Source organism: Theropithecus gelada, chromosome 15 (assembly GCF_003255815.1).
Source record: "Theropithecus gelada isolate Dixy chromosome 15, Tgel_1.0, whole genome shotgun sequence".
Taxonomy (NCBI): Eukaryota; Metazoa; Chordata; class Mammalia; order Primates; family Cercopithecidae; genus Theropithecus; species Theropithecus gelada.
Genome location: NC_037683.1, coordinates 3,534,723 through 3,562,468, shown reverse-complemented (window position 1 = coordinate 3,562,468; position 27,746 = coordinate 3,534,723). Strand labels below are relative to the sequence as shown.

Genomic DNA, 27,746 nt, shown 5'->3' with positions numbered 1-27,746 from the left:
GAGTGTTTGATGGTGACCTCTGGAAGACAGGCTGGGGAGCTTTAAGGACCAGGCAGAAAGGCTGCTCTGTTTGGGCTGGGGGCCGAACTGGGTGTCCACAGAGCCGACAGCACCATTCTGCTGGGTGCTGGGGACCCGGCCGAGTGCCTTGCCTTCCCCCAGCCGTGCTGCCTGGAGGCCAGGTCCTGAGTGGAGCACTCTGTACCTGTGTCACTCAAGAGCGGCGGCTTCCTTTAGCCAACACAACGGGCATGTGGAGGGCACTGTATGGGTGAACATGGGGCCGAGAGACCGGGCTGGGCCAGCACACTTCCCCAGAGACCCCCGACCCCAGGACCGATGGAGCCAGCCCAGTGCCGGGGACAGAGTTGGAAATAACCTTCTAATGAGATAAGGAGATAAAGATAATACTAGAATCCTACCACACCGCCTGGTGGGATTGGGGGAAAGCCTGGTGCCCCAGGAAGGGTGCAGGAATCCCGGAGGTCAGGCAGGTGGGCGAATCAGCACTGAGGGGCACTCCTTGACTGGAAAGTAGCAGTGGGCACTGCTCCGGCTCAGGGGGGCACCGGGAGGGGGGACCTGAGGAAAAGTCATCCCCTGAGTGACCCGAGTGACCAGGTGGAATCCGCTGGTGTGTTGTGATTCTGGGGCCGCGGGAGCCCCTGTGCATTTGCTGGCAAAAAGGAGCAGGCTCTGATGGACCACAAATGCCCAGCCTTTGGGAGGGGGGACCGTGGCCAGCACATCATCTGGTGGGGACAGACAGCCTGGCCTTCAAAGGCAGTCCAACCATAGCCAGTGCTTAAAGATACTGAACTTGTTTGGGGGGGGGGGGAAAGGAATTAGAGAAAAAGATCCAATGCAGGCCCCAGCAGCCCTCGTAGGAGCGTGCCATCCCATGGCCTCAGACCCAGCCTCCTTCCTGGGCAGGGCAGGCACCCTCCCCTCTGTTCACAGCTTGTTCCTGCTCTGTGAGGGCCACTGTGAGACGGTGACAGCAGAGCGGCACACCAGGCCGAAGCAGGCGTTTATTTAGAAAAGTAGAACGGCTGTAAGGTGGTTGGGGTGACCTCTTCCCACGGCAGTGCTGAGGCTCCAGGTGCCTGCCCCTGGCTGCAGGAGTCCTTGAAAACAGGCAGAGAGGAAACCTGTGTTGTCCATCCCGTCTCACCTCCAAACCCTCCACCCTTGTGAAAAAAGTGGGACTTTACCCTTGAGCCCGTCCCAGGCTTGTCATCGTTACTCCCTGGGGAGGAGGGACAGGGAGGGGAGAACTGACAGCTAAGGAGGGCCACACCGCTGCACCCGGAGATGGGCACTGTTTAGTAGCGGATGTTGGGATCTAACTCCAGTTGGCATTAGCATAAAGATGGATACACCAGTTTCTGTAGATGATTCTTGTTCAGGCACAGCTTGCTCCAGCTACCCAAACAGTGTGTCCAGAGTCTGTCTCTCTGCATCCTCTTACACCCTCTCCCAGGCTGTTGTGTGTAGAAGCTGTGGGTCCGCTCACTCAGTCATTCAGCAGACACGACTGAGTGCCCAGTGTGTGGGGGCTCCTGCGTAGGCCCCGGCCCTGCCCTGCACGTGAGGGCTCTGTTCCTGCCGACCTGCGGTGCTCCCTCTCCATCACGCGAGGGCTCTGTTCCTGCCGCCCTGAGGTGCTCCCTGTCCATCACGCGAGGGCTCTGTTCCTGCCGCCCTGCGGTGCTCCCTCTCCATCACGCGAGGGCTCTGTTCCTGCCGCCCTGTGAGATGGGGCACTGAGGTCAGCACTTGACAGGGCACCCCCTGAGTGTCTCCCTTCCCCGAGGCTGGTGGGATGGTGGTGCCATGGAGCGTCCAGGCTCAGGTTCCGGATTCCAGTCTGACACATCTGTGTCACTCAAGAGGGTGGCCCCAGACCTCTGCTCTCCTTCCCGAAAGCGGCTGACTTCCACAGCGTTTCTTTTGTTGGTGGAGAAGCATTCTTTCATGAGGGGCTCCACTTCCAAGGGGAGAGGCTGCTGAGCCTGAGAGACAGCAGGGCAGGCTGTGACCGGGCTGAAGTTGCCCCTTTCTTGCATCTGAGCACTCGGAGGAGTATGTGGGCACCAGTAGACGGCCAGGAACTGATTTAAGTTTCCGCTAAAAGGAGCCATCTCATTCCATCAGCTGCTGTAGGTGCTAGAGCCCTGTGCAGATATCCAGCAACCCCCCAGGTCCGGGGGGAAGCAGAGCGTTGCTGGGCTGGGCACTGTGATGCTGCCCCACTGTGTCTTGGGTCACCTGGCTGCCGGCATTCATCCTTCTCAGCAGGTCTGTGAGCCCCAGGCCTTAAGGGGAGCCCAGGGCTCCATTCTCATGCCTCACCCTCACCAGCTCGCTTTCAATCCCCCATCTCTGGTTCTTTGTGCTGGGCCACATTAGTCCACTGCTGGTCCAGGCCAGGAGCACCTGGGTGCACTGAGCACTGTGGTCCTTGGATGATGTTTCAGCATCTCATGTCCTGCAGCTGTGTGATGAGAGGGTGGCAGGCCCTAGAGTGACATGGAATGCGGTTACTCTGGGTTAGCTCTGGAGGAGCAGAGAAGCTGACCTCCATGGGTGATCATGGAAATGCCTGTTGGGGACAGAGAAAGTTATCCTAGCATGGTTAGTGGAGACATTGTTATTGGCTGGTGGAAAGACTGACAACTTAGTGTGGCAATTGTAAAATTGCCCTGTACCTCCTGATTTTCACCATTCACTTGCTCATTTGTTCACTGATTGATTGATCCATCCACTCCTCCATCCATCCACCATCTATCCATTCATGCATCCATCCATCCATCCATCCATCCACCATCCGTCCATTCATCCATCCATCCATCCATTCGTCCATTCTCCATCCATCCATCCATCCATCCATCCATCCATCCATCATCCATCCGTCCATCCATCATCCATCCATCCATCCATCTATCCATTGTGCATCCATTCATCCATCCATCTATCCATCATGCATCCATTCATCCATCCATTCATCCATCATCCTCCCATTCATCCATCCATCATCCTTCCATTCATCCATCATCCATCATCCATCATCCATCCATCCATCCATCCATCATTCCATTCATCCATCCATCATCCATCCATCCACCCATCTACCCATCCATCCATCCATCCTCCATCCATCCATCCATCCTCCATCCATCCATTCATCCATCCATCCGTCCATCCATCATCCATCCATTCATCATCTGTCCATCCATCATATATCCATTCATCCATCCATCCATCCATCATCCATCCATCTACCATCCATCCATTCATCCATCCATCCATCCACCATCCATCCACCATCATCCATCCATCACCCATCATCCATGATCCATCCATCCATCCATCCATCCATCCATCCATCCATCCATCATCCATCCATTCATCCATCCATCCATCCGTCCATCCACCTACCCATCCATCCACCTACCAATCCATCCATTGATCCATCCATCCATCCATCCATCTACCATTCATTCATCCACCATCCATCCACTCATCCATCCATCCTACATGTCTATGTTGAGCTCCTCCTATGTGCCAGTGCTGCAGTCTTGCTTGTATTTCTTATCAGGGTCTTTGTGCTGCGTTTTGTGGTGCATGGCACCCACATAGAACTCAAACACTCATTTCCAAATTATTCTCCTTCTTCCTTCCTCCTTCTCCTTCTTCTTTTTCTTCTTCTTCCTCTTCCTTTTTCTTGAGACCAGATTATGCTGTCACCCAAGCTGGAGTGCAGTGGCGCAATCTTGGCTTACTGCAGCCTCCGCCACCCAGGGTCAAATGAGCCTCACACCTCAGCCCCTCAAGTAGCTAGGACCACAAGTGCATGCCACCAAGTCCGGCTAATTTTTGTATTTATGTAGAGATGGGGTTTTACAATGTTGCCCAGGTTGGTCTCCAACTCCTGAGCTCGAGCCATGTGCCTCCCTTGGCCTCCCAAAGTGCTGGGATTCCAGTCCTGAGCCACTGCGCCTGGCCATCCAATTCTTTTCAGTCACCTCCCTTCTTCCTTAAAACTGACCTTGCTGGTGTCCATTCCTTTATACATCTGGGGACATGATACCGGGTTACATCCTTATGAAAATGGGCCTCTGGGATGCCAATGACAAATACGTCTACTTGTAAGAGTGCAGGGGACACAAAGGCCTACTTCTCTAACTCTGGTCAACTCAGGGAAGGGCAAGAGGTATTCCTTGGGCGAGCGAGGCTGTGCAGGAAGCCTGACCCCTAGGTGCTGGGGGTAAATGCCTCCTGTGATTTAAAGACTCTGATGCCAGTGGCCTTGTGCTGGGCCCGTGTCCCATAGGTGGCTCCAGGGAGGCTCCTGGTTTCAGTGCACACAGGTGATGGGAGCAAGCCACTTTGGGGAAAGGATTGAATGCAGGGAGTCAGGTGGATACAGTCTTCGGGAGACTGGCGTGGTGGGGTCAGGAGGCCCCACCCCACTATCCCATTTGGGGTTGCACCACCATAGCGAGGCTGCCACTCAGACTGCAGGAAGTTGCTGCTGCCAGTGCCACCTGGTGCCCTGAAGCTGGTCCCAGGCTGTGGTGTGCGTGGGGGTCTGGACACCAGGACCACCTCCATATGCTGTGTCTGGTGATATGACCCTGCTGGCTGTGCCAGGGCTGGGGGGGCTGCTACCTCCCTCTCACTGTCTAACTCTATGAGTCTCTCTGATTGGTAGACTCTAATTTGCACCCTGCATCCTTATGCAAAGGCACCTGGGAAATGTAGTTTTTAGCTCCCCAGACTGCAGAGCAGGATGGTGCCCAGAGGAGGTGGGGGTGGACCTTGGGTGGCCAAGGCACAGCAGGATGCCTGCTCTTCTCTGGGACTCCATCCCTCCATCCATCCATCCATCCATCCATCCACCCACCCACCCACCCACCATGTGATGGACTGACCGCATAGGTGATCCGGTCATGGTGAGGGTTCCATGGAAGCAACAAAGTTTTTGTTTCATGAAGCGTTGGGAGCTGGCCTTTTGTGCATCAAATGATCGGTCTCAGGAACCTCTGGGCACATCCGCATGGTCCCTCATGAAAGAGTGGGCACCAGGCTGGGTGTGGAGACCACACGGGTGATGTCATCTCCATCTTCACTGAGCACCTGGGCTGCTCGGTGGGTCCTATGGGAAATGCTGGTGATGGGCCCCTGCCTGGCTGTCTAGGAGAAAAGGGTAAAAGAGAAGGGTTCTTGTTTGCTGAGCCCAGCAGTGCCCGGACCAGTGTGTGGTGGCCACCATTGATTCTGCAGCTTCTCTCACTGCCCTTGACCCACTGGGATCTACTCTCTGGTGGGGGGTGACACTGGCTTCAAACCCACATCCCTGTGTCCCCAAAGCTCGTGCTGTGTCCAACTGGAGTTTTCATCCTGATGGAGACTGGAAGAAAAGCTCCTGAAAGGCTGTGTTGCCAGGCTCTTCCCAGGCTCTCCCCAGCCTTTTCTTTTAAAAAAAAATACTGAATGTTTTCCTCTGCTCTGGCAAAGGAAGCCCCTGGCCAGCAGGAGGGGTGGCACTGGGCCTGGGAAAGGTCTGGTGGCCTCTTAAACTTGTTGCAACAGAGATCTGTGAACATGTCCACCGAGCCTGCTGGAAAACAGCTCTCGTCTTCAGCAATGGAGAAAACAGGCTTGCGAGCCTGAGCCTGGGAAGAGCATCACGGGCTTATTACGGTGTGAGTCCAGGAAGCCCCGGCTGGGATCCTTGCTCCCCTGCCCTGGCCATTGCCAATGCTGGAATTGAGTCTTAGGGATGACCCAGGGCTCGGCGCTGTGTCATCCTCAGCAGGTGGGCCGGCAGCTGGCGCGTCCTCTCTTCCCACGGGCTGCATCCAGGCCGAGGGCTGTGCGGTGCAGCCTCACCAGGCACCCGCACTCAGCGTTGCTTCTCAAGTCAAAGGCAAAAGCCCACCAAAGCCTTCTTTGCGGGGGCCAGGTGGGAGGTGCCGTACATGCCCAAGGGAGTGACAGAGCTGGGTGCACTGTGCGCTGCTTGGCAGCCGAAAGCCACTCAGGAAATCAGAGAGGCCATGAGAGGCCAGCCTGGACGCAGGGTGTTCTGGGTCCCTGGGCTGCCCCTCCCCTTTGTAACTGTTCCCACACCACGGTGGGAAATCCTCAGCTTCCCCATGTTTCTGGCTATTTGATTTGATTGGCAGAGGACTGCAGCGAAGCCAGGCTGTAGAAATGACACCGTCGGAGGCAGGGACTTCAAAACCCTAGGACCTGGGTACTGTGGAACCTTCCAGAGAACTGTGGATGGGGAGGTGCTTCATGATTGAGAAGTGCAGCTTCAATTTCCCTCCACCCTGGTCTCCTTCAGAGCCCCACCCCCAGGCTGCTGTCTTCCCTGCACCGTCAGCTGGTCATGGCGTGGTTGGGGGCGGCACAGGGCCCTGTCTATACCTCCTTGTGGCCTGCGCACCAAGCACAGTGCCTGCGCTGAGTCCCCTGGAGGGACAGGGAGTGCTGGGGAGACAGATCCTCCGTCTGGGTACCCCTCTTGCTGAGGGCCTGCTGGGACAAGCAGTGATGCTGCACCGTCGTCTCTGGCGGCCACCTCCTCCCATGGCAGTGCTGAGGCTCCAGGTGCCGCTGGCTGCAGGAGTCCTCGAAAACCAGCAGAGAGGAAACCTGGGTTGGCCATCCCGTCTCACCTCCAAACCTTCCACCCTTGTGAAAAACGTGGGACTTTCCTCTTGAGCCCGTCCCAGGCTTGTCATCATTCCTCCCTGGGGAGCAGGGTCAGGGAGCAGGGAACTGATAGCTAAGGAGGCCCACACCGCTGCACCCGGAGATGGGCACTGTTTAGTAGCAGATGTTGGGATCTAACTCTAGTTGGCATTAGCATAAAGATGGATACACCGGTTTCTGTAGATGATTCTTGTTCAGGCACAGCTTGCTCCAGCTACCCAAACAGTGTGGCCAGAGTCTGTCTCTGCGTCCTCAGGCAGGCATTCTCCGCCCGCTCAGAAGACAGTTGCCAGCAGTTCCAGGTTCCTGTTCTGTGTTTGGAGCCGGCAGAGCGGGAGGATTCCTTGTTCCCAAAGGAAAAAAGCCCCAGGACTGTGCTTCCTTGTCCTGGCTGGTCTCATGTCCGTCCCTGAGCTGACCGTCTGGGACAGGGCGGTGTCATGCTCTGATTGGCCAGCAGAGGGGGTCCGGCCCAACCCCATTCACACCTACTGGGCAGGTGGTTGGTGGCTGCTGGGTTCCTCCAACCCCCAGGCCGCCCCAGCACACACTGTTCTGTCGCTGCAACGCCAACTTCGAGTTTATTTTCTCTACCCAGACTCCCAGGGAGCCTCTTGTTTGTAGGTACAGGAGCGGTGCTTTCCCCCATGAAGCTGACCTTGTTCAGGGCGGGTACCTGGATTCGTGCCTTGTGGTGGATGCAGGTCTGGGGTCCTCGTGGTGTGGGGGATGGAGGCTCTGGCAGATGGGGCCGTCTTCTGTGTTGGAGGGTGACCATTGAGCTCCCTGGTAACGATCATGGCTTCAGCTGGCCAGAGGTCAGCTTATCCCCTGCCCTTCCCTGAGAGCCCCCGGATTGAGGGTCAGGAACCTTCTGGAAGGGATGCGGGGGCTGCCCCTCCCTTGTTCTTGGCTCTGCATGGTCTGGTGATGTGGGCAGGGGTCTTCCAGGGCAATGGAAACTGCACACCCGCTGTAAATGGTCATGGGAAGGTGACAGACAGTCCAGGTGGATAACGAGGAGGGATAAACTAGGCTGGTGACATCCCCATGCCCTCCAGAGGAGTCTCAGGCGGGATGAAGGTTCTCAGGGCTGCAGGGCATACGTTGTGACCCTCCAGTGCTTCCGTGTCATTGCACAGCACCCCATAAGGCGGCTAGCTCCGCAGTGGGCCTTCTGCGGCCTTCCAGCGTCGGCCCGGGCTGCTGTCCTTACGTGGCCAATGAGAAAAAGTGTCTGGGAGGCTGGGTGTGTGGCCCCTACCAGCCTCAGGAACCACGAGAGCACAATGAGGAAAGCGGGCGTCATCAGAGCTGGGCAAGCCTGGATCTGCCCCTGGTGTGTGACTGCTGGTGGGGACCGGGATGGGATCCTCCTCCACAGCGTGGGGCTCTGCCTCTCCCAGCACGCTGCTCTGAGCCAGTCCTGGGGCTCTTCTGAGTGCCCGGGATTCACAGTGGTGGGGGGTGGGGGTGCTTCCCGTCATCCCAGCTTCCGGGTGCTCCCGGGCGCTCCTTTCCTCTCCGTGGCTAACCCCGCTCCTCCTCTGTCATTTCAGCTCAGCCAGCAGATCTCCTGAAGGTTCTAGATTTTCACAACTTGCCCGATGGAATAACAAAGACAACAGGCTTTTGCGCCACGCGGCGATCTTCCAAAGGCCCGGATGTCGCTTACAGAGTCACCAAAGACGCGCAGCTCAGCGCACCCACCAAGCAGTTGTACCCTGGTAAGTGCCGCACCCTTCTGTTTGGGGTGGCGGGTCCCGTTGGCCCTCTGGCCTCCAGCCAGGAGCAGTGCTGAAGCCTGTGTGGTGGCAGACACAGGCTCAGTTGTCCAGGAAGCCCCTTTCACGAGCCCGGTTTCGTTTCACTGTCGTGAAAACGCGGTTGCAACGGTGGGACTTTGTCCTTCTGGACTGAACTGGGCTTTGTCACTGTCCTTCTCTGCTGGATGTGGGTGGGTGGGTGTGGCCCAGTGCCCTTGACCTTCTATCAGCCGTGTCTCCGGTGGTAGCTGGGCTGCCAGGACTCCAAGTGCAGAAGCAGTTGGGTGGGTCCTGAGGGATGAGTCGAGAGAAACCTCGGGGTCGTGGGAGAGGAAGCACTTCCAGACAAAGCTTAACTGGGGCAGTGACATTAAGAGACGATGAATCAAACGTCGTGACTCTTAGCAAGAGCACGCGAGGCTTTTAGTGAGAATCAACTGCCAAACGCTGGGTCTCTGCTTTTAATTACATACCCAGAGTGAGAAGCAGCATCAGCTCTAAGCAGCATTAGCTCCAAGATGCAGCATTCAAGTTGTCCCTGTCACCCAGTCGTGGGGTGGCACCTGTCACAGTTAATTAAACCCTCTGGGTTTATCTGGACATGATTAATGAGCTGTTGATGGAGAACCTCATCGCCTTGCCCGAGCCGGGTGCTCATGGCCTGGACTAAAATGAGCTCCTCTTTCTGATTCAGATAAGACAGGGACGGGGCATGTAGGGTAGGTGAGTTCACTCTATGAGAAGCTCTGTAATTATTAGAAGACAGCGCAGCATCTTTTTGGTGGACCTGGAGGTGAGTCCGGCATTGAACCCACGATCAGGGTGGTCTGTGAACGCGCCGTGGGGTTTCTGATGATCCTGTCTTTGCGGGGCCCCTGAAGGACACCCTCTTTTGAGGTGCCGTTTCTGCTTCCACAGACTTACTCTGTGTGCGCTCATCCCCAGCCCTTGCCCAGCCCTCCTTTACATCCATGTGACTTTGAAGAGCTTGTCTCTGAGAGAAGCTGGGCGGTTCTTTTCAAGAATGTCTTTGAGAACGAGTTATTTCAAGAAATACCTCCGAGGCACCGAGTCCCTGCCTTGCAGCTCGGTGGAGGTGAGGTGAGGTGGCCTGGGACCCCTGGCAGCCCACATTCTCTTAAAAAACCCACCTTTGGGTGCCCAAGTGGCCCTGGGTTGTGGATCCCCAGCCTTAAGCGTGTGGAACTCATCGGCACGGGCAGCCTGTCCTCACGAAGGACCGCAGCGGTTCCGTTTCTCCTGGCCGCTGGAGGAGCGTTCCTAAGCTTTTGGGAGAACATCTCTTTTGGAATTAGTCACGGAATGCTCACCTGCATCTTGGCCCAGAATTTGCACCCTTTTCTGCCCCATGACCCCACGTTTAGAATTCGTAACCTAGAGAGCCTGGGAGGGCTGGTCCAGGGAAGGGCTTAGGGAGCTGATTGCCAAGGACCCCGTGGACTCTGGGTGTGTGATAGGCTGAGGGGCACACTGGGGAAGTAAGTGCTCCTGCTTTCCAAGGATCTTCAGCCACTGTGTTTTTTTTTTTTTGAGAGGGAGTCTCGCTGTGTCGCCCAGGCTGGAGTGTAGCAGCGCGATCTCGGCTCACTGCAACCTCTGCCTCCTGGGTTCAAGCCATTCTCCTGCCTCAGCCTCACAAGTAGCTGGGATTACAGGCGCCTGCCACCATGCCCGGCTAATTTTTGTATATAAGTCAAGCTCGTCTGGAACTCCTGACCTCAAATGATCCACCTGCCTCAGCCTCCCAAAGTGCTGGCATTACAGGTGTGAGCCACCATGCCCAGCTCAGCCACTGTGTTTAATCTTATCTGTGTCACTCAATTCTGGGGCACTGGCACCACACACTCACTGAACTTCATCCTTCTCTGCTGGATTATCCTGTGACCAGAAATATTATCGTATCTCAGGAATACAGGCTAATTATTGGATAAATAATCTAGAATCAGCCGGGCACAGTGGCTCACCCTGTAATCCCAGCACTTTGGGAGGCTGAGGCAGGTGGATCACTTAAGGTCAGGAGTTTGAGACCAGCCTGGCCAACATAGCAAAACCCCATCTCTACTAAAAATACAAAAATTAGCCAGGCGTGGTGGTGCACGCCTGTAATCCCAGCTACTCGGGAGGCTGAGGCAGAAGAATCGCTTGAACCTGGGAGGCGGAGGTTGCAGTGAGCCGAGATGGCTCCACTGCACTCCAGCCTGAGTGAGAGTGAGACTATGTCAAAAAAAAAAAAAAAAAAAGAGAGAAAAGAAAGAAATGGCTTGGCCTTCCAGCAGTTTCTGCATAGCAGGCTCTATGTGCTTCCCTCTCAGCAGGGACCCCTGTCCCTGAGCAGGGCTCTTATCTGCAGATCGATTGGTTTCCATGTCTGTTTCGGGCTTTTTACCAGATGCTAGGTGAGTGAGGTTATCGTGACACAGTGAAGCAGTGGACCGAGATCGCGCCATTGCACTCCAGCCTGGGCAACGGAGTGAGTGAGACTGTCTCAAACAAAACAAAGCAAACAAAACAAACAACACATAATCTAGGGTAAATTTCTGAGTGGTATGTGGGATGTCTTTTTAAGTCCATGTTTTTTCCAAGTTTTCCAGAGTGCTGCCCTTCTTCTTCCAGGGCCTTCTGTGAATTAGCTTAGAGAGTAGAGTGGGTCCATATAAGCCAGTTGCCCCATTCATGGCAGATGAAGCTGGAGGTTGCTTGGGAAGTATTTAAGCAGGGATGTCTATGGAGTCCCTTCTGCAGGTCCCCAAGTGTTGGGTTGGGGAAGCCATTCAAGGGACACTGTTGGAGACCAGTGTCATAGGACGGCATTTCCTTTAATCTGACACTGTAGCCCACCTCCCCCTTCCGCCCGGCTCTCAGAGCAAACTCGCTACCTGTCCTCTGTTGCTCTGACTCCCTCCACCCCCGTTGGCCTGTGGGCCTCCTCAGTGGAGGGACTCAGAAGCTCACTTCAGATTTTCTGTTTGATTTGAGAAGTGCTCACTCAGCATGTAGGGGCCACACATAGGAAAGGGCTGTTTGCTTGGGACCGACATGGCCTCGCGTCAGCCACTCGTGTGGGTCAGCCTAAGCGCTAGGGGAGCCAGAGCTGCACCGTGCCCTGTCTCAGGGAGCAGCAGCGTCTGCGGGATTCTAGAGACCTGACCTGCCTGGCAGCTGCAGACGAAGAAGAGATGGTGCAGCCCAGGTGGCCACGGCAAGGCCTGGGCTGTGGGGAACTGAGTGGAGCAAAAACAGTATCTGCAAGTATCTCTTGGCGAGAGGAGGAGCCCACATCTAGGCAGCTGTTTCCCTGGCATCCAATCCCCTGACAAAATCCCTGAGCTGGCTCCCCACATTCCCTGAAGAGCCCACACACCTCTCAGCAACCCAGCAGCCAAGTGGCCCCTGGATCACGGGGGTGGGGGTTTGGAGGCTGAGCTGAGCAGGTGACTGGGAGCCTCCACCTGGGTACAGTGCCGCTCCCCACCCAGGCTGCACAGGTGTTAACCTCTGCCCTCCACCCACTTTGGCACCAGCTGGTCCTGTATCCCGCACTAGGCACGAACTGGCAGAGTGATCTGGGTGCCAGGGAGACATAGCCATGAACAGAACAGACGGAGCCCGGCCTCCTCTGGCCTGGGAGAGCGAGGTTCCCTAGGCCGCCCTCCTCAGGGGCACCGCCCTCCCTTCTGTGCAGGTGAAGAAGCCTGTTAGCATTTTCTGCACTTGGGGGCAGGACAGAGGCTAGAATTCCCCCCTTATTCGAAGAGGGTTTTCTAGTCTTGCTCAGACCCAGCAGTCTGGGTTCTGGGATCTGTCAGACCAGGGAGCTCCACCCCAAGCCACAGTTTCTGACTGATCGTGGGTGCTGGGGTGTCCTGGCACCAGGGAGATGAGGCTGCAGGGACTGAAGCCCAGGACTGTGACGCGGGGGCCGCCAGCGAAGCGGGGAGGGTTGGGACTTCCTTCCTTCCCTGTGGGGTCCCAGGCCTCGGCCCCCCGTGTCTGCAGTGCAGACGTCGCCTCACGGTAAGGCAGCCTGAGACCCTGAAGGCAGCGGGCCTGGCTTCCTCACCGGGTGGCCTGAGCTCTGGGATCCACATCCCCACTGGGGGCCCGGGATCGGGCACTCCCTGCCTTGTTGACCCAGCACTACTTGTTTGTAATGACCCAGATCTGAGCTGTCCCCTCTGAGGATGACCAGGCGAGGCAGTGTCCCCTATGGTCACCTGACTCAGGGACCAGCCCCACCTGAGCCCACTTGCTGGATCAGTGCGCAGCTTCCTCCTGGGCTCTGGTGCTGTGGGTGGGGTCCTCTCCATTCTGTCCTTTGTAGGTGCCTTTTCCTCCATACCCCTCCTCTGCCCAGGCCTCTGAGACTTGCCTCCTACTCAGGGCCCCAGGCAGGGTTGGGTGGAGGCCATGGCTCTGCCCATGCCTCCCTGCCCCTTGGCTGACGCCCTGTCCTCACCTGTGGCTCTCCTGCACCCCAGGGCCTGGGCTCCAGAATCAGCCTCCCTCGGGCTGAATGTCCTGCTGCTCCTCGCTGCCCCCGCCAGTACCCTCCTGCCGGAAAGCGAGGGAGCAGCCAGTCGCGCCGGGCCCCAGGACCCTCCGTAGGACTGCGCTGAGTGCTGGACAAGGGTCGCAGGGATGGCTGAGGACAGGGTGCCGGCTGCAGGGGCAGGCTGATGTGAGGGGAAGATGGAGGCAGCAGTAGGAGGGTAGTGTCCTCAGCCTGGGGGCTTTGCAGACCCTCTACTCACTGAGCAGACGCTCCCCATTCCCCTGCACCCCCGTAGAGCAGGATGGAGGTTCCCTCATGGCTGAGATGAGGGGCTCCCATGAAGTAAGATGTGGGGTTCCCACCTGGGTACGTGCACAGCCTCCCCTTGAGACTGGAGACTGTCTCTTTCTCACTCCATCTTCGACCCCATGGGTTGGTCCAGCCCAGGGAATATGAACCTCACTTCTGGCCATGACAAATGCAGTAAGTTTGGGTCCAGGCCGGCAGGTTCCAGAACTAAGTTCTCCCTGCAGGGGCTGCCAGATGACAACTTCCTGTCTAGGGCCCCTTACCTGTCCCACCCCAGTCTGGGACTGAGAGCCCTTCCGGTCAGGACCGAGGATGGCTTGGGAAGTTCCTTCTGCAGGGCTGCCTTGGTGCCCCTGGATCCTGGGCCTCTACCCTGGGCCTGCCATGCTCCCCTCAGCCCGGCCCCTCCTGGGCTGCCAGGGTCCAGCTGAAACCTCACCCGCCCCCTTTCCAAAGTTAGCCACACCCCACATTCATTTCCTATCCTCTGGCCTATTTCTGCCACCCTGCCCCACTGCCTCCTGCATTATTTGCAATTATTATTATTATTGAGACAAAGTCTCACTCTGTCACCCAGGCTGGAGTGCAGTGGTGTGATCTTGGCTCACTGCAACCTCTGCCTCCCAGTAGTTGGGATTACAGGTGCATGCCACCACACCTGGCTAATGTTTTTATATTTTTGGCAGAGATGGGGATTCACCATGTTGGCCAGGCTGGTGTGGAACTCCTGACCTCAAGTGATCCTCCGGCCTCGGCCTCCCAAAGTGCAGGGATTACAGGTGTGAGCCACCTCACCCAGCCTGCAATTATTTAACTAACTGGTTTGATGATTTCTGTTTGTATCATGGGAGTATCACTTTCTGAGGTCAGGGGCCATATATGTCCATCGACTGTGTCACCCCAGAGCCTGGCACCAATCACTGTTTATTAGGGGACCAGTCACCGTTTATTGATCACATGATCCACTGTAGTGAGCAGTCAGTGTGCTTAGTAACTGTCGGCTCAGTGTGACGCCGTTTCAACACAAATGCATTTATTGTACTCCTACTGCATACCTAAAATGCTCTAGTGCCTTTGGACTCCAGCAGAAGTAAAAATGAAAAGCTCTGGCCGGGCGCAGTGGCTCACGCCTGTAATCCCAGCACTTTGGGAGGCCGAGGCAGGTGGATCACGAGGTCAGGAGATAGAGACCATCCTGACTAACATGGTGAAACCCCATCTCTACTAAAAAATACACAAATAATTAGCCCGGCGTGGTGGTGGGCACCTGTAGTCCCAGCTACTTGGGAGGCTGAGGCAGAAGAATTGCTTGGACGCAGGAGGCGGAGCTTGCAGTGAGCTGAGATTGTGCCACTGCACTCCAGCCTGGGCGACAGAACGAGACGGAAGTCCGGAGCCCACCCCTGTCAACTGTGACTTTTCTTGGAGAAATGAAACATGAAGTGTTCAACTGCTGACTCCCTCCTCCCAGAGTGCCTGGACAGCGTGGATTATAAAGTGTCAGCGTCCCAGCTCATGTCATGACTCGAATGGGCCATCTCGCAGTGACAATGAATCCATTGTTATTTTGCCAGGAGAGAGATTAATGTTCAACATAATTTATCCTTTTGGGTTTTATCTGAGCTGAGAAAATTTGTTACCATAGAGATTTCAAAACTTGAGAAACGGCATTTTAATGAGCTGCAGGAGATGGGGGTTCGTGGGCCTTGCGGTGCCTCGTGCCGGAGAGATGAGCGTGCTCAACTTGTTCTTTGATCTTTTAAGATGGAAGAATGACTCTGGCACACAAGGTGGCGGTGGGTTGGGGATGGGAGCCAGGTGACCCTTTGTCATGAGAGTGAGGGAGTGGACTCAGATGGTGATTGTGCCGTCTGTCCTGGGTGCTTCAGGTGAGATCCCACCTGGCCCTCAGTGCCCCATGCCGCCATGGTCCTGCTGGCAACCTTGCCATCTGGGGCCCTCATGGTGGGTGGGCATGGCAGGTCCCACTCCCTCGACATAGGTGGAACCAGCTAAGGCCACCATCTCCAGGGTCCCGTGCCCACATGCCCACATGTGGAGGGGTGATGCAAAGCCATAAAGCCAGCGCTTTGGGAGGCCGAGTTGGGCGGATCACCTAAGGTCAGGAGTTCGATACCAGCCTGACCAACATGGTGAAACCTCATCTTTACCAAAAATACAAAAATTAACCAGGCGTAGTGGCATGGGCGTGTAGTCCCAGCTACTTGGGAGGCTGAGGCAGGAGAACTGCCTGAACCTTGGAGGTGGACGTTGCAGTGAGCTAAGATCTCACCACTGCACTCCAACCTGGGTGACAGAATGAGACTCTATTTAAAAAAACCCCCCATAAAAACCAAAAAACAAAGCTGATGGCTTGTGTCTAGACGTGGGAGTCCTAAGCCAGTTCTTCCGTGAAACCTGCCTTTCCCAGATGACCACACTGATTGTCATCACCCCCACCTGGGGCTGTCCCCAGCTTTGGGGACAGGGGCCTTGGCCAGGCCCACCCGGGGCCCAGTCTTCTGTGGGAACAGCTGAGTCATGACTTGGAGCTGGCCAACGTAGGGTGCCTGGCCACAGCTGTTCCCTGCCGTTCCCTGTCAGCGCCTTAGTGAGAGATTCGTGACCTGCAGGATGAGCCTGCTGCTGTGGCAACTTCCAGCGCTTACCCAGGCTCTGGGTTGGCCTGTGGGGGCTTTGGAGGGTCTGCTCGGACCCTTGGGAGATCTCCCTGCAGCACCTTACAGAGGATGCAGAGGCTGCGACCAGCGGTGCATTCTTCTCCCGCTGGGAAGCCTCAGGATGCTGTGGGACGAGGGGGCCTTCAGCGTCCCCTTCCCCACAGTGTGGCCCCTGCAGCTGTGCTGGAGTGGCCAGGGGCAGAGGCGGTGAGGCTGCTGCCTGCCTTGCCACGATTTCGCCAGCAGAGGGTGCTCACGGATAGCCGCTATGCAGGCGCCGCTGCGGCAGATCCAGACTCTGCCGCCCCATGGGGTCAGGGGCCTCTGGGCCACCTGGTTCACCTTTGTCCGCACTTCTAAAGAAGGGGTGGGTCTGATAACGGATTCCCGATGGCTCAAGTCCCCTCACCAGATCCCAGCCCTCCGTAGCAGTGCTGCTTGTGGGGCCGCTCCAGCAGCAGGTCCTGGGCCCCTTCCTTGGCACGTCCCTGTGACACCCCGCTGGGACGCTCCTTCTGGCTGGTTCTGAGGAGCCCACAGCCTTAGGCCCAGCACTTTTGGCTGGCCCAGCGGCATCAATTAGCCACAGGCCCTCCCTCATCCCCGGGCTTTTGGCAGAACTGAAGGTGGTCCAGGGTGAGAGCATCGCCACCTTCGCCACCAGGATCGATGGACAGGAGAGGCCAGGGCTTCCGGTCATGCCCACGGATGAGGGGCAGACATGTGGGGTGGGCTTAGGTGCTCGTGGCTGGGCCAGCCTGGGTCTACCTTTTAATGACCTCAGATTGCTTCTGGCGGGTGTTGTAAGACGTAATTTCTCCTGTTAATATATTAAGGATATATATTTTTTTTTTCTAATTTTAAATTTGGATTCAATTCTTTTGATTAATTTCCACGTTTTCTCTGTTTTGCATAGCAACCAGGAAAGGTCACAAAGTACAATTCTAGTGGCAGTCTGAGGCTGGTGCTTCCCTTCTCCCTTCCTCTCTCTGCTTCCTCCCTCCGTCTCCCTCCCTCCCTTCCTTGCATGCTGAGTGGTGAGACCCCATGGAGTGTACAAAGATGCCTGAGAAGCAGCCTCTGTCCAGAGGCAGCTCACAGCCCAAGAGGTTCTCCTGAGGGTCGACACACAGATGGGTTGAGGCGTGGGAGCTGAGGACAGGGTGTTGAGGGCTCCCAGCTGGAAGGACTGGCCATGTTTCATGGAGGAGTTTGCATTTGCACTGAGTCTTGAAGGGGGCAGGCTTGGCCAAGTGGGAGCAGGGAAGGGCTGCAGGAACAGTTTGATCAAGGGGCAGATGTGCATCAGATGACAGTGCCCTACCATGGGCAGCACAGCTTCCCAGGGCCCCGGGCTGGCTTGTTTGCAGAGAGCCATGGCTGGGCGTGGTTGGGGGTGCTCCCCGACTGCCTTCTCATCTCTGTGCTCTGTTCCAGCGTCTGCATTTCCCGAGGACTTCTCCATCCTAACAACTGTGAAAGCCAAGAAAGGCAGCCAGGCCTTCCTGGTCTCCATCTACAACGAGCAGGGTATCCAGCAGATTGGGCTGGAGCTGGGCCGCTCTCCCGTCTTCCTCTACGAGGACCACACGGGGAAGCCTGGCCCAGAAGACTACCCCCTCTTCCGGGGTATCAACCTGTCAGATGGCAAGTAAGTGGGCACTTCTGGCAACTGTTCTCCTGCCGGAGTGGGAATCAGGCCAGCTCATACCACTGACCAGATGTAGGGCACACCAGGGGACGTGCAGCAGCCGGTACCGAGACTCCCACAGACGCCACAGCAGAGGAGAGGGCGCTGGGCTTGGAGTCCTAAAACCTGGGTTATGGTCTTGATTCATCGTCTGTGGCTTTGTGGAGTCACTTCTCCTTCCTGGCCCTCCATTGCCCGTTTGTAAAGTGTACTAAAGCACGTGAAATTCCAGCCTGTTTGTGTCAGAAGGGACACAGGAAATTGTGAGGTTATACCCCATCTTTTCCAGAAAGGATTTAAGGTATCCTTCAAGGACACAGATGTGTTAGGAGTGGGAGTGAGCATGAGGAAAGGCGGGTCGTGCCAGGGCGCTCTGTTGGGTGCGGACCTCAGCACCAGGGCTTGTCAGTCGCCTCTTTTGTGGTCAGCACGTGTGAGGTCATGCCTCGGAAGGCCTTCAGTACATGATATCTGAATTCTTCGCTAAGACTTTCAGACAGATCCACTCATTCCATCATTTCCCTTTTTTTTTTTTTTTTGAGACGGAGTCTCGCTCTGTCGCCCAGGCTGAGGTGCAGTGGCCGGATCTCAGCTCACTGCAAGCTCCGCCTCGCCTCAGCCTCAGCCTCCCGAGTAGCTGGGACTACAGGTGCCCACCACCTCGCCCCGCTAGTTTTTGTATTTTTTAGTAGAGACGGGGTTTCACCGTGTTAGCCAGGATGGTCTCGATCTCCTGACCTCGTGATTTGCCCGTCTCGGCCTCCCAAAGTGCTGGGATTACAAGCTCGAGCCACCGCGCCCTGCCCTCATTCCACCATTTCCTGTTCACCCCCAGTCTTCTCTGGCTGCCTGCGGTTTGCCATTGGGGTTCAGAGGGCACATGACGAGTGCTGTTATGCACACAGCAAAATGCAACGGCCGCCGCCCTGCCCTTCTCCCAATGGCTGTGACCGTGCTGCAGGGATCCCGCTCCCAGCTCCCGAGTCCGTGTCGAGTGCTGCACGCTCCCCCTTTCCCCTTTCACTTGGGCTCCTGGATGGGCTTCCAGGGTTCAGACAGCTGTCCTTGTCTGAGGGACCAGGATTCTAGGGAATGGGTAGATCTCATGGCACGTGGGGTTGCCCTAACTTGTCCGATTCCAGAGGCCAGGCCTTGATCCGCTCCACCCCACCACGTTCGTGCAGGAAGTGGGCCTTCTCCCTGTGTCTCGAGGAATTTGCCGCAAAATCACCTGAGCTGGCGTCTGTGATCCAAGCCCTGTCCTCACCGTCTGTTTCTCTGCAGGTGGCACAGAATTGCTCTCAGCGTCCACAAGAAAAATGTCACCTTGGTCCTCGACTGTAAAAAGAAGACCACCAAATTCCTCGACCGCAGTGACCACCCCATGATAGACGTCAACGGTATCATCGTGTTTGGCACCCGGATCCTGGATGAGGAGGTGTTTGAGGTGAGCAGGAGGGCAGACCACTCCCCGTGCCCACCCAGGGCACTCCTCGTATGGAGCCACTGTGACTGCTGCTGGAGAGGGCTCCTCGGGCAGGGACCGGCTGGTGGTCCACTGTGGTCACTGTCTCTGTTGGTCAGGAGCCTCTGCTGCTGTCCTAAGGGATGTTTGTAGCTTTCAGAAATGGAGGGGCCAGAGGTGCTGTCGCCTGTAGGCTGTGTGGGGATGACAGTGGCCACCCTTGTCCCAAGGGCCCAGTATGTGTGTCCTGAGTGCTGGCTTGGAAAGGACAGGGACTTTGTCCAGTCTCGTGCTGAGGCTCCTGGAAACATGGAGACTCCTGCCCTCTGTATCCGGGGCCATCCTGGGACGGGGGAGCCGTCCTCTGGGTGAGCTTGGAGGGCAGAGCTGGGCCACTGTGTGGATGCACCAGGAAGACCTGTGCCGACCCAACTCAGGCTGGCCTCACTCCAGAGTCTAGCTGTGTCCAGCCAGGGGCCTTGCCTTCCTGGGGAATGCTTCAGAGGCTTGGGAGTGGGGGCCTGAGCTGGGTGGGCTCTGGGACCCTCACTTCAGCCCATGGAGCCCTTCATAGTTTGGGGTTCTGCATGAGAATGCTCTGTTCCACTGCCAAGAAACAGGTTGAGAGCCCCTGCAAGTGACCAGTGATCCCCAGCTGCCCCAGGTGGGGGTCTTGGAGTCACCGGGAGCCTGGGCGCTGCCTCCTGGGGTGCTGGGGCGACAGCCTGCACAGGGTCCTGGACTCCGCACTTCCCAAGGGCACTGCAGTGACTGTTGTCCCTGCAGCTTGGGTTAGGCAGCAGCCAGGACTCCTTCACTGGGCTTCTTTTTTGGTTTATGTAAGTTGGGTTTTGTAGAAGATTTTGTTTGCACCCAGGGCTCTGTGGCTAAAAGCTGTTCGAAAGCCACTGGCTTACATGGTCTCCAAGGGCCATCCCAGCTCTGGGATTTCCTCCTCCAGGGCTGCAGAGATGGGACACCATAGGGCAGTGTCTCCTCCCTAAATCCCCAAGCGCCGGCGTGAGCTCCTGGCTCTGTCTACACATCGGTTCTGCATCCAGCTGCCCCTGTTTCATGGCTGAGGTGGGGTCCCCAGGCCCATGATTCTTCTCGGTGACTCAGAGTCACCAAAGCAGACACCGTGTTGACTCAATCTTGGTGCTCTGCCAAGGGCATGCAAAGGAGACATCACACGTAATGAGTTCATTTCTGTGTTAAAGGTAGTGATGTCTGCTCGTGGGGACGGGCACAGTTGAACTGGCCCTGGGGCTTTGTGCATGTGAGAAGAGGGCAATTCTGAAAGTCTCACCTTTCTAGAAAATCATACTGGGGACTTCATAGTATGACTGTGAGCTGGACATTCCGCAGAGTGCTGGCCTCGGGGCAAGCCCACCTGGGCTGGACTCCCAGCTCTGTCGAGTGTTGGGTTTGGGCCTCGGGCACGCTGCTCTGCTATTTCTCTGTCTTAGCGTTTCCATCTGTAAAACGGGATCGCAGATGTGGCTGCCTCATGAGCTGTGGCAAAGGTTCCATGAGGTCGAATGCAGTGACACACCAGCACACTGCCTCCGTTAACAGGAAGCCCTGGCTTAATGTCAAATGCAGTTGTTCTGGATATTAATCCAGTGTCAAGGCAAGCAGAAAGGCAGGACAGAGCCGAACAACCCAGTGCAGACAGCAGAGGAATGATCAGAGCAGCCACCTTCTGCAGAACGAGATGGGCCTGTTAGAAGAAGCCAGGAGTAGGTGTGAAGGTGGTGGAGATTCTGCTGAACCTGCAGTTGGCTCTGCGTCAGTTTCCAGGAAGCTGTAGCCTGAGGCTTCGGTAGAGTAGGGCGGGTGCTTGGGTCCTGCTGGCACAACCAGATTTTGCAAGTTATTGAGACACACCCTCCGGGCACGCTTCTCACCAGACCTGCCTAGATGCCTGGAAGGAACTGCGGGCACAGGAGCCGTCCTCAGCCAGGCAGGAGGCAGCTTCTGGGCTATTCTGGGGAGCTGGGGTTAAAAGCTGCCTTGGGGTCACATAGGCTGGGATCCAGTGCTGGTTTTGCCTTTTGCTGGTGGGAGGATCTAGGCAAAGCAGGTGACATTGATGAGCTTTAAGACTTTTGTCAAACATGGGTCACAGTAAGGCTACCTGCAGAGCTGCAGGGGAGGTTCTGGGCTTGGCCTGGGCACCTGCCAGAGCCGCCCCCACTGCTGCCTGTTCTGTGGGTTGAGGCCCTGCCTCGGGTTTTTTTTTTTTTTTTTTTTTTTTTTTTTAAGACAGAGTCTCGTTCTGTCACCCAGGCTGGAATGCAGTGGCGTGATCTTGGCTCACTTTAAGCTCTGCCTCCCGGGTTCACGCCATTCTCCTGCCTCAGACTCCCAAGTAGCTGGGACTACAGGTGCCCACCACCATGCCTGGCGAATTGTTTAGTTTTTCAGTAGAGACGGGTTTCATCGTGTTAGCCAGGATGGTCTCGATCTCCTTGTGATCCGCCCGCCTCAGCCTCCCAAAGTGCTGGGATTGCAGGTGTGAGCCACCGCGCCTGGCCCCCATAGTGCTGGGATTGCAGGCGTGAGCCACCACACCTGGCCCCTAAAGTGCTGGGATTATAGGCCTGAGCCACCGTGCTCGGCCCCCATAGTGCTGGGATTGCAGGCGTGAGCCACCACGCCTGGCCCCTAAAGTGCTGGGATTATAGGCCTGAGCCACCACGCTCGGCCCCCAAAGTGCTGGGATTGCAGGCGTGAGCCACCGTGCCCAGCCTCCCAAAGTGCTGGGATTACAGGCCTGAGCCACCGCGCCGGGCCCCGGGGTTTTAATGTTTGTCATGCAGTCGCTTTTTTGTGCTGTGTCAAATCTTTGTAATTTCTAGTGTGTTCTGCTGTAAAGATTCAGGAAAAAGCTTTTTTATCTTTAAAAAATTAGGATCCTAAAACAAATAGTGCTTCGTTGATATTCTAACTGAGCAGGAAAAGCTGATTTCCCAAAAGCAGACGTATGTGAAGAGTCCCTTACCACAGGAAAGCACTAGAAATCCGTGTTCAGGACTGGGTTTGCATCCTGGCTCTACTGTTTCCCAGTGGTGAGATCTCGGGTGAGTTGTCTAACCGCTCTGAGACTCAGTTTCCCCATCTGTAAAATGACAATAATAGTACCCACCGCATTCGTGTGTGTGTGTGTGTGTGTGTGTGTGTGTGTGTGTGTGTGTGTGTGAGGCACCGTGAGAATTAATCCAGGAAAAATGCCTATGAGTGGCCGACAGCAAACATGCCATAGTTTACCTACTTTATTCCCAAAGAATGAAAGTAACGTGCAGTTTTCAAAAGGAAATGCCTCTTGAATGTAGGAGGCTGTTTTCCTACCCCGATTTGTTCTTCCAGAGAACGGTGCAGGGTCTCACGCTGCAGCTGGTGCCTGGCAGGGCTTCTGGGCGAAACAGTAGGTCACAGATAGGTTCCGAATCCTGTGTTTCGGGTGAGCCGTTTTTTCCTGTCGTGGAATTCGATTGGAGCCAGAGTGGCTGCCAGGAACGAGAGGTTTTTATTGACCGCAAGTTTTTAATGGTCTGGAGGAGGTGTTTTCCTAGCCCCAGAGTTTCCTGGCTGTTAGCTGTGCTCACGTTGGAAAATTGGACCTGTCTCTCTTAATGAAGTCCAGCAGGATCAGCGATGCCTTCAACTGCCCCAAGCATCTTTTTCTTTTTCTTTTTCTTTAACAGCGTGAGGAGGAAGTTTGGTGAGTTGGCCTCAGAGTCCCGGCCACCTTTTGTCTCATTGCACGTGGAAGAGAATTTCTATTTCTTTTGAAGTAAAAGTGATTTATCTCTGCTTTCCAGCAGGCTCCATGTAACACCACCTCCCATCTCAGCCGCTTGGCTGCTCTAGAAGGCTCTAAAAACGAGGGGCTGGCACTGTTGAGACATATTCCTCCAGCAGCCCCAATCTTCCCCTGGAAGGATGACTTTCGCTCATTCAAAGCCAGTCTGTTCTGTGCTTAGATTGGTACCAAACAGGGATTTACCAAACTCTAAGAGAGTTCATTTAAACAGGGACTGGGGTTTTTCCTGGGGTGTGTGTGGCTCCACAGAGGCCCCCTTTGTCCAAAGTGATGCGCCCTTGAGGGACAGGGGGAGACAGAGACCCTCAGGGCCAAGACACATGTGTCTCCCGCAGTGCAAGGCCAGTGCTAACGGCTGGTGCTGTGCCCGCCGCCTCCTTGGGTATAGACGCGGGGCCTGAGTGTGTGACCTTGGCCATGTCGGCAGAACCCTCGCCTGTCGACCAGCCCCTCACTGCCTCCCAGTCCCTGAGTCTGGTTCTAGCGGGGCAGCCTTGCCGTGCAGGGGAAGTGGGACGCTGCCGTCCCTCACGGAGCCACGCATGAAGGAAGTGATGGGCATGGAGGGCGTGCTGCTGGCGGGTTCCCCCAGCCTTGGACTTCCTTCCCTGCTGGTGACTTGGAGCCCCGTGTCCTCATCTGTAAAATGAGGCAATAGGGCCAACGCTGTTGGATTTCGGGTTGGTGAGATCAAATCTGTGTTAGATGCGAGTGCCTCCAAGGGCCGCGGGGAACCACCCTGTCCTGGGTCTTTGGCAGTGAGAGCTGCTCTCTGGCCCACTGTCGGTGGTCATCTGCCAGTGACAATGGGCCAGAGGTGGCCCGCCATCCACAGTGGCACTGTCCTGAGCTGTCCCTTTCCTCAGCTTTTCTGGACTCCCCTTATGAATTAGGTGCCGTGAGTCCTGCCATAAGGATGAGGCCTCTGAGCCCTCAGGTGGATGGAGCCACTGAGAAGCCCGGGGGGAAAGAACTGGCTTAGGGTCCCGCCGGCCCCAGCTAGGGCGAGTGCTCCAGGGCGCCTCCTGCTGGTGCCTGCACCTGTCATCACAGCAGACCCTCAGCAAGGTGTGGGTTCGCAGGCCCCTGTCCTCCTCTCTCAGCAGCGTCCCCCTGTGGAGCTGGCAGGAGACCCCCCGGCATGGGCTCTGTCTCCTAGGATGGGGTGGGATGGCCAAGCTCCTCTCATGCTGCCTGTTCCCAGGGCAAGTATGCGGGAGCTGCCTGGGACATCGTCCTGCGAAGTTCTCATCCCAAGTCTTGTCCCTTCTGGATGTGCCAGTGCCCTGGGGCCAGCACTGGTGTGGGAGGAGGACTCAGGGCATTGTTCCCCAACCCCCCAGGTTTCCCGCGATGCTGGGCAGGCCCAGGACCACTGTGCAGGAAGTGGGAGGCAGAGGGGCTGCCGCCTCCCCCCACAAACACAGGAAAGTCTTTTTATCCAGGGCATAGTCAGGAACAAGCTTTGTGTTTTCGGAAACATGGCCTCAGTGGCCAGGGAGAGCGTGGGGCATCCTGCAGAAGGTGGGGATGTGTGAGTTACCTTCCCAGGCAGGGAGAAGGTGGATGGGAGAGCAGTCAGGGCCCACCCCCACTGTGCCCCAGAAGAAGAGACTCTTGCTGCCACTTCACAGCTTGGGAAAACAGCACCAGGGAGGTTGAGTCACTTGCCTAAGGTCACTCAGCAAAATGACAGCAGATTGGGACCTCAGAAAACATGACATGACCGTCCCCAACCTGGAAGGGATTCCAGGGATGTCGTCCTGGGAAGTTCTCATCCCAAGTCTTGTCCCTTCTGGATGTGCCGGTGCCCTGGGGCCAGCACTGGTGTGGGAGGAGGACTCAGGGCATTGCTCCCCAACCCCATCCTTGGCCATCCCACCCCATCCTAGGAGACAGAGCCCATGCCAGGGGGGTCTCCTGCCAGCTCCACAGGGGGACACTGCTGGGGGAGGAGGACAGGGGCCTGTGAACGCACACCTTGCTGAGGGTCTGCTGTGATGGCAGGTGCAGGCACCAGCAGGAGGCGCCCTGGAACGCTCGCCCTAGCAGGAGACTGGACTCAGGCTGGCCTGACAGCACCGTGGGCCCCTGCCTGGCATTCTGTTCTCGTAGCCCTCCCTGCACAGGCCCTGAGGACCCTGGAGTCCCCTGGCCTATGGGGTCTATGAAACCCTGGAACCTTCCAGGAAGAGCCAGCGTAAGCTGTTAGCAAGGGCAGAGGGCCCAAGAGTGTCCCTCCTGTGTGTGACAGGTGACCTGGACCTGCCAAGCCCCTGTCCCAGCACCTTCCCCAGCCTGGGATGGGCAGCACGAGGCTGCCTGGCTGCTGATCTGGAGGGCTCCATGCTCCCCTCTAGAGTCTCACCTCATCTGTGGGACCTGAGCCGGCCAAGTGATCCACGTCGGGGAGGCTGGGAGGCGGGACTAAGAGGGGGCCTGGGGTGCCTCTGCCTTGAGGCCTGCCATGAAAGACTCCTCCCCCGGTGAGCTATGACCAGGAGCCGGTGGTGGAGGGGATGAGAACTGCCCTGGGGGCCGGCCGGCCAGCGAGTTCTGGGCCAGGAGCCAAATGTGCTTTTAAGCTGTTGAAGGTTTCAAGGGGCAACAAGGCCAAACAGACTATAAACTCCAGCTCTCCCTGCAAAACCCCTGGGTGCTGGCGGGAAAGTGATGGCGTCGGCTCCAAGCTCGAACGGTTCCTCCGTCCGTCTGCCTTCATTTCAGCCTTTGAAAAACACCAAGCGGTTTACCTAATCCCTGATTCCCTTTTTCCAGGGGCCTGGCTTTTCCACTGACATGTTCTTTCTGGAATTTTGCTCTCCCGGGGACAGGAGTGGGGCCTGTGCTGAGGGGGCCTTTCTCAGCCATCCACGGAGGTATCCTGGGATTGCTGTGAGCGGGAACGTCCCCCAGGGCGTCAGGCCCTTCAGTGTCAGGGCCTCGAAGGGGAGAGCAAGGGCTTTGTTAGAGGCCCAGGTCCACGTTTGCTGTAACTTCCCAGACCGGGGCCCTTGGAGCCTCTGGACCCTTCCAGAACTACCTTGCTGCTCGCGGGCTCCCTGGGCTGCCTGTGGGATGCAGCAGGTAGGACTCAGGCTTGGGTCTAGGGCGGCTCCGGAACCCGCAGCCTGTCACTGGGCAGCCGGGGAAGCCTCAGGGAAGGAAAGCGCAGCCCTGAAGGGGAGCCGACTTCCAGGCGCTGAGCTGTGTGCGGCTGGCGGCTCCCGGGACACGAGGGGACTCTGCGGAGGACCTTTCCTCCTGGTGGGGGAAGGGCTGCGGGGCTGGGAAAGCCCACCTCGCCGGAACTTTCCTGGGCCCTGCTGCTCAGCCTCCACTTGATGAGCCGTGTTCCCCTGTGAGAGGAGTGGGGAGGTGTCCGGAAAGAGAGGGCTTTCCCCGCCTTGGAAGCCGCCCAGAGGGGCGCGTTTGCGGGGCTGGCTGGGCCAACTCTGACTTGGGACATGAGATGGATGTGATGTGTGCACCTGGGTGGGGCGGGGTACTCCACCACCTCGGGCAGCCCCAGGCACCCTGCTGTGTCGTCTCTGCGCCTCCATCCTCACTGGCCAGGCCGCGTAGATGGGCCAGGTGTCCCTCTGCCAGGGCTTCCCCGGGGGCAGTGTGTGCCTGTCCCTCCCGAGTCCTGGCCCAAGCCCCTGCTGCTGCCTGGCCAGTGCGCCTGCCATTGTGGCTCACTGCAACTCCCTGGGGGGCTCTGGTGCACCTGCACTGACACGGCACTGTCACCCGTCTAGGTCCTCGGTCCAAGACCCGCATCTACCCAGCCCTGCTGTCTCCTTAGCATCCACTGGTACTTTCTGTAGGAGCCACTTCCACTGTCTCAGGCCACGTGTGTGGCAGCCCAGACCCCACCCTGGCAGTGATGAGGCAGCCCCTGGCAGTGAAACACCAGAGGGTGAAGGGCAGAGGCCGCCTGTCATGTCTTCAGCTCTGCCCACTTTGCGGAGACCTCCTCTTGCTGCTGGAAACGACAGGGACATTGCACTCTGCATGATCTCCTGGGACTGCTGCAAGCAATTGTCACAGCCTGGTGGCAAAACAGCAGAGATTTATGCTCTCCCAGCTCTGAGGCCAGAATTCCAAGATCGAGGTGTGGACGGGGCCGTGCTCCCTCTGAAGGCTCTAGCGGGGGGCCCTGCCTGCCACTTCCAGCCCCAGGTGTCTCCAGACGCTCCTTGGCTTGTGGCCGCGTTGCCACAGCCTCTGCCTCCATCTTCACACGGCCTCTCTCTTCCCCCTGTGTCTCTCCTCTGCGTGGCCCACAAGGATACTTGTTGGATTTAGGGCCCACCCTAATCTAGGATGTTCTCATTTCGAGATCCTTCATTCCATCTGCAGTGATCTTATTTCTGGACAAGGTCACCTGTGGATCTAGATTCAGGGAGATCCGACCTGGACGCATCCCTGGGGGCTACCAGTCAGCCACTTCCCTACACCAGTGTGGAAAAGGGGTTTTTCTCTCTTAAATTCCCACAGAGCACGTGTGCTTAAAAGTGAGCCTCTGGGCATGCATATGAGCCTCTCGCAGAGGCTTCGGGGTGGGCTGCTGAGCTGTGCCTGACTGAGGAGGGGCAGGTGGGCCACTTGGTGGTTGGCCAAGCCCTGCAGGCATCTCCCTGGTGCAGTAGGTAGCTGCCTGGCTGACTGGAACCAGTGTGTAGTTTGGTATTGGGGTGCAGTTTGGTATTGGGGTACATTTTCATTTGCAGTTCTGGTCTAGGGAGGCCTGAGCAGTGA

General features: G+C 56.8%; 1 protein-coding gene across 2 annotated transcripts in view; it reads left to right on the top strand.

The window, feature by feature from the left end:
- The window catches only part of COL5A1 (collagen type V alpha 1 chain), a 203,676-nt gene that overhangs the window by 38,657 nt on the left and 137,273 nt on the right, over positions 1–27,746 (top strand). For both annotated transcript variants that reach the window (XM_025358858.1, XM_025358857.1), the window contains exons 2-4: positions 8,289–8,456; positions 17,436–17,649; positions 18,973–19,135. In XM_025358858.1, coding sequence (XP_025214643.1) covers positions 8,289–8,456; positions 17,436–17,649; positions 18,973–19,135 — 545 coding nt within the window. The remainder of the gene's footprint in view (positions 1–8,288; positions 8,457–17,435; positions 17,650–18,972; positions 19,136–27,746) is intronic.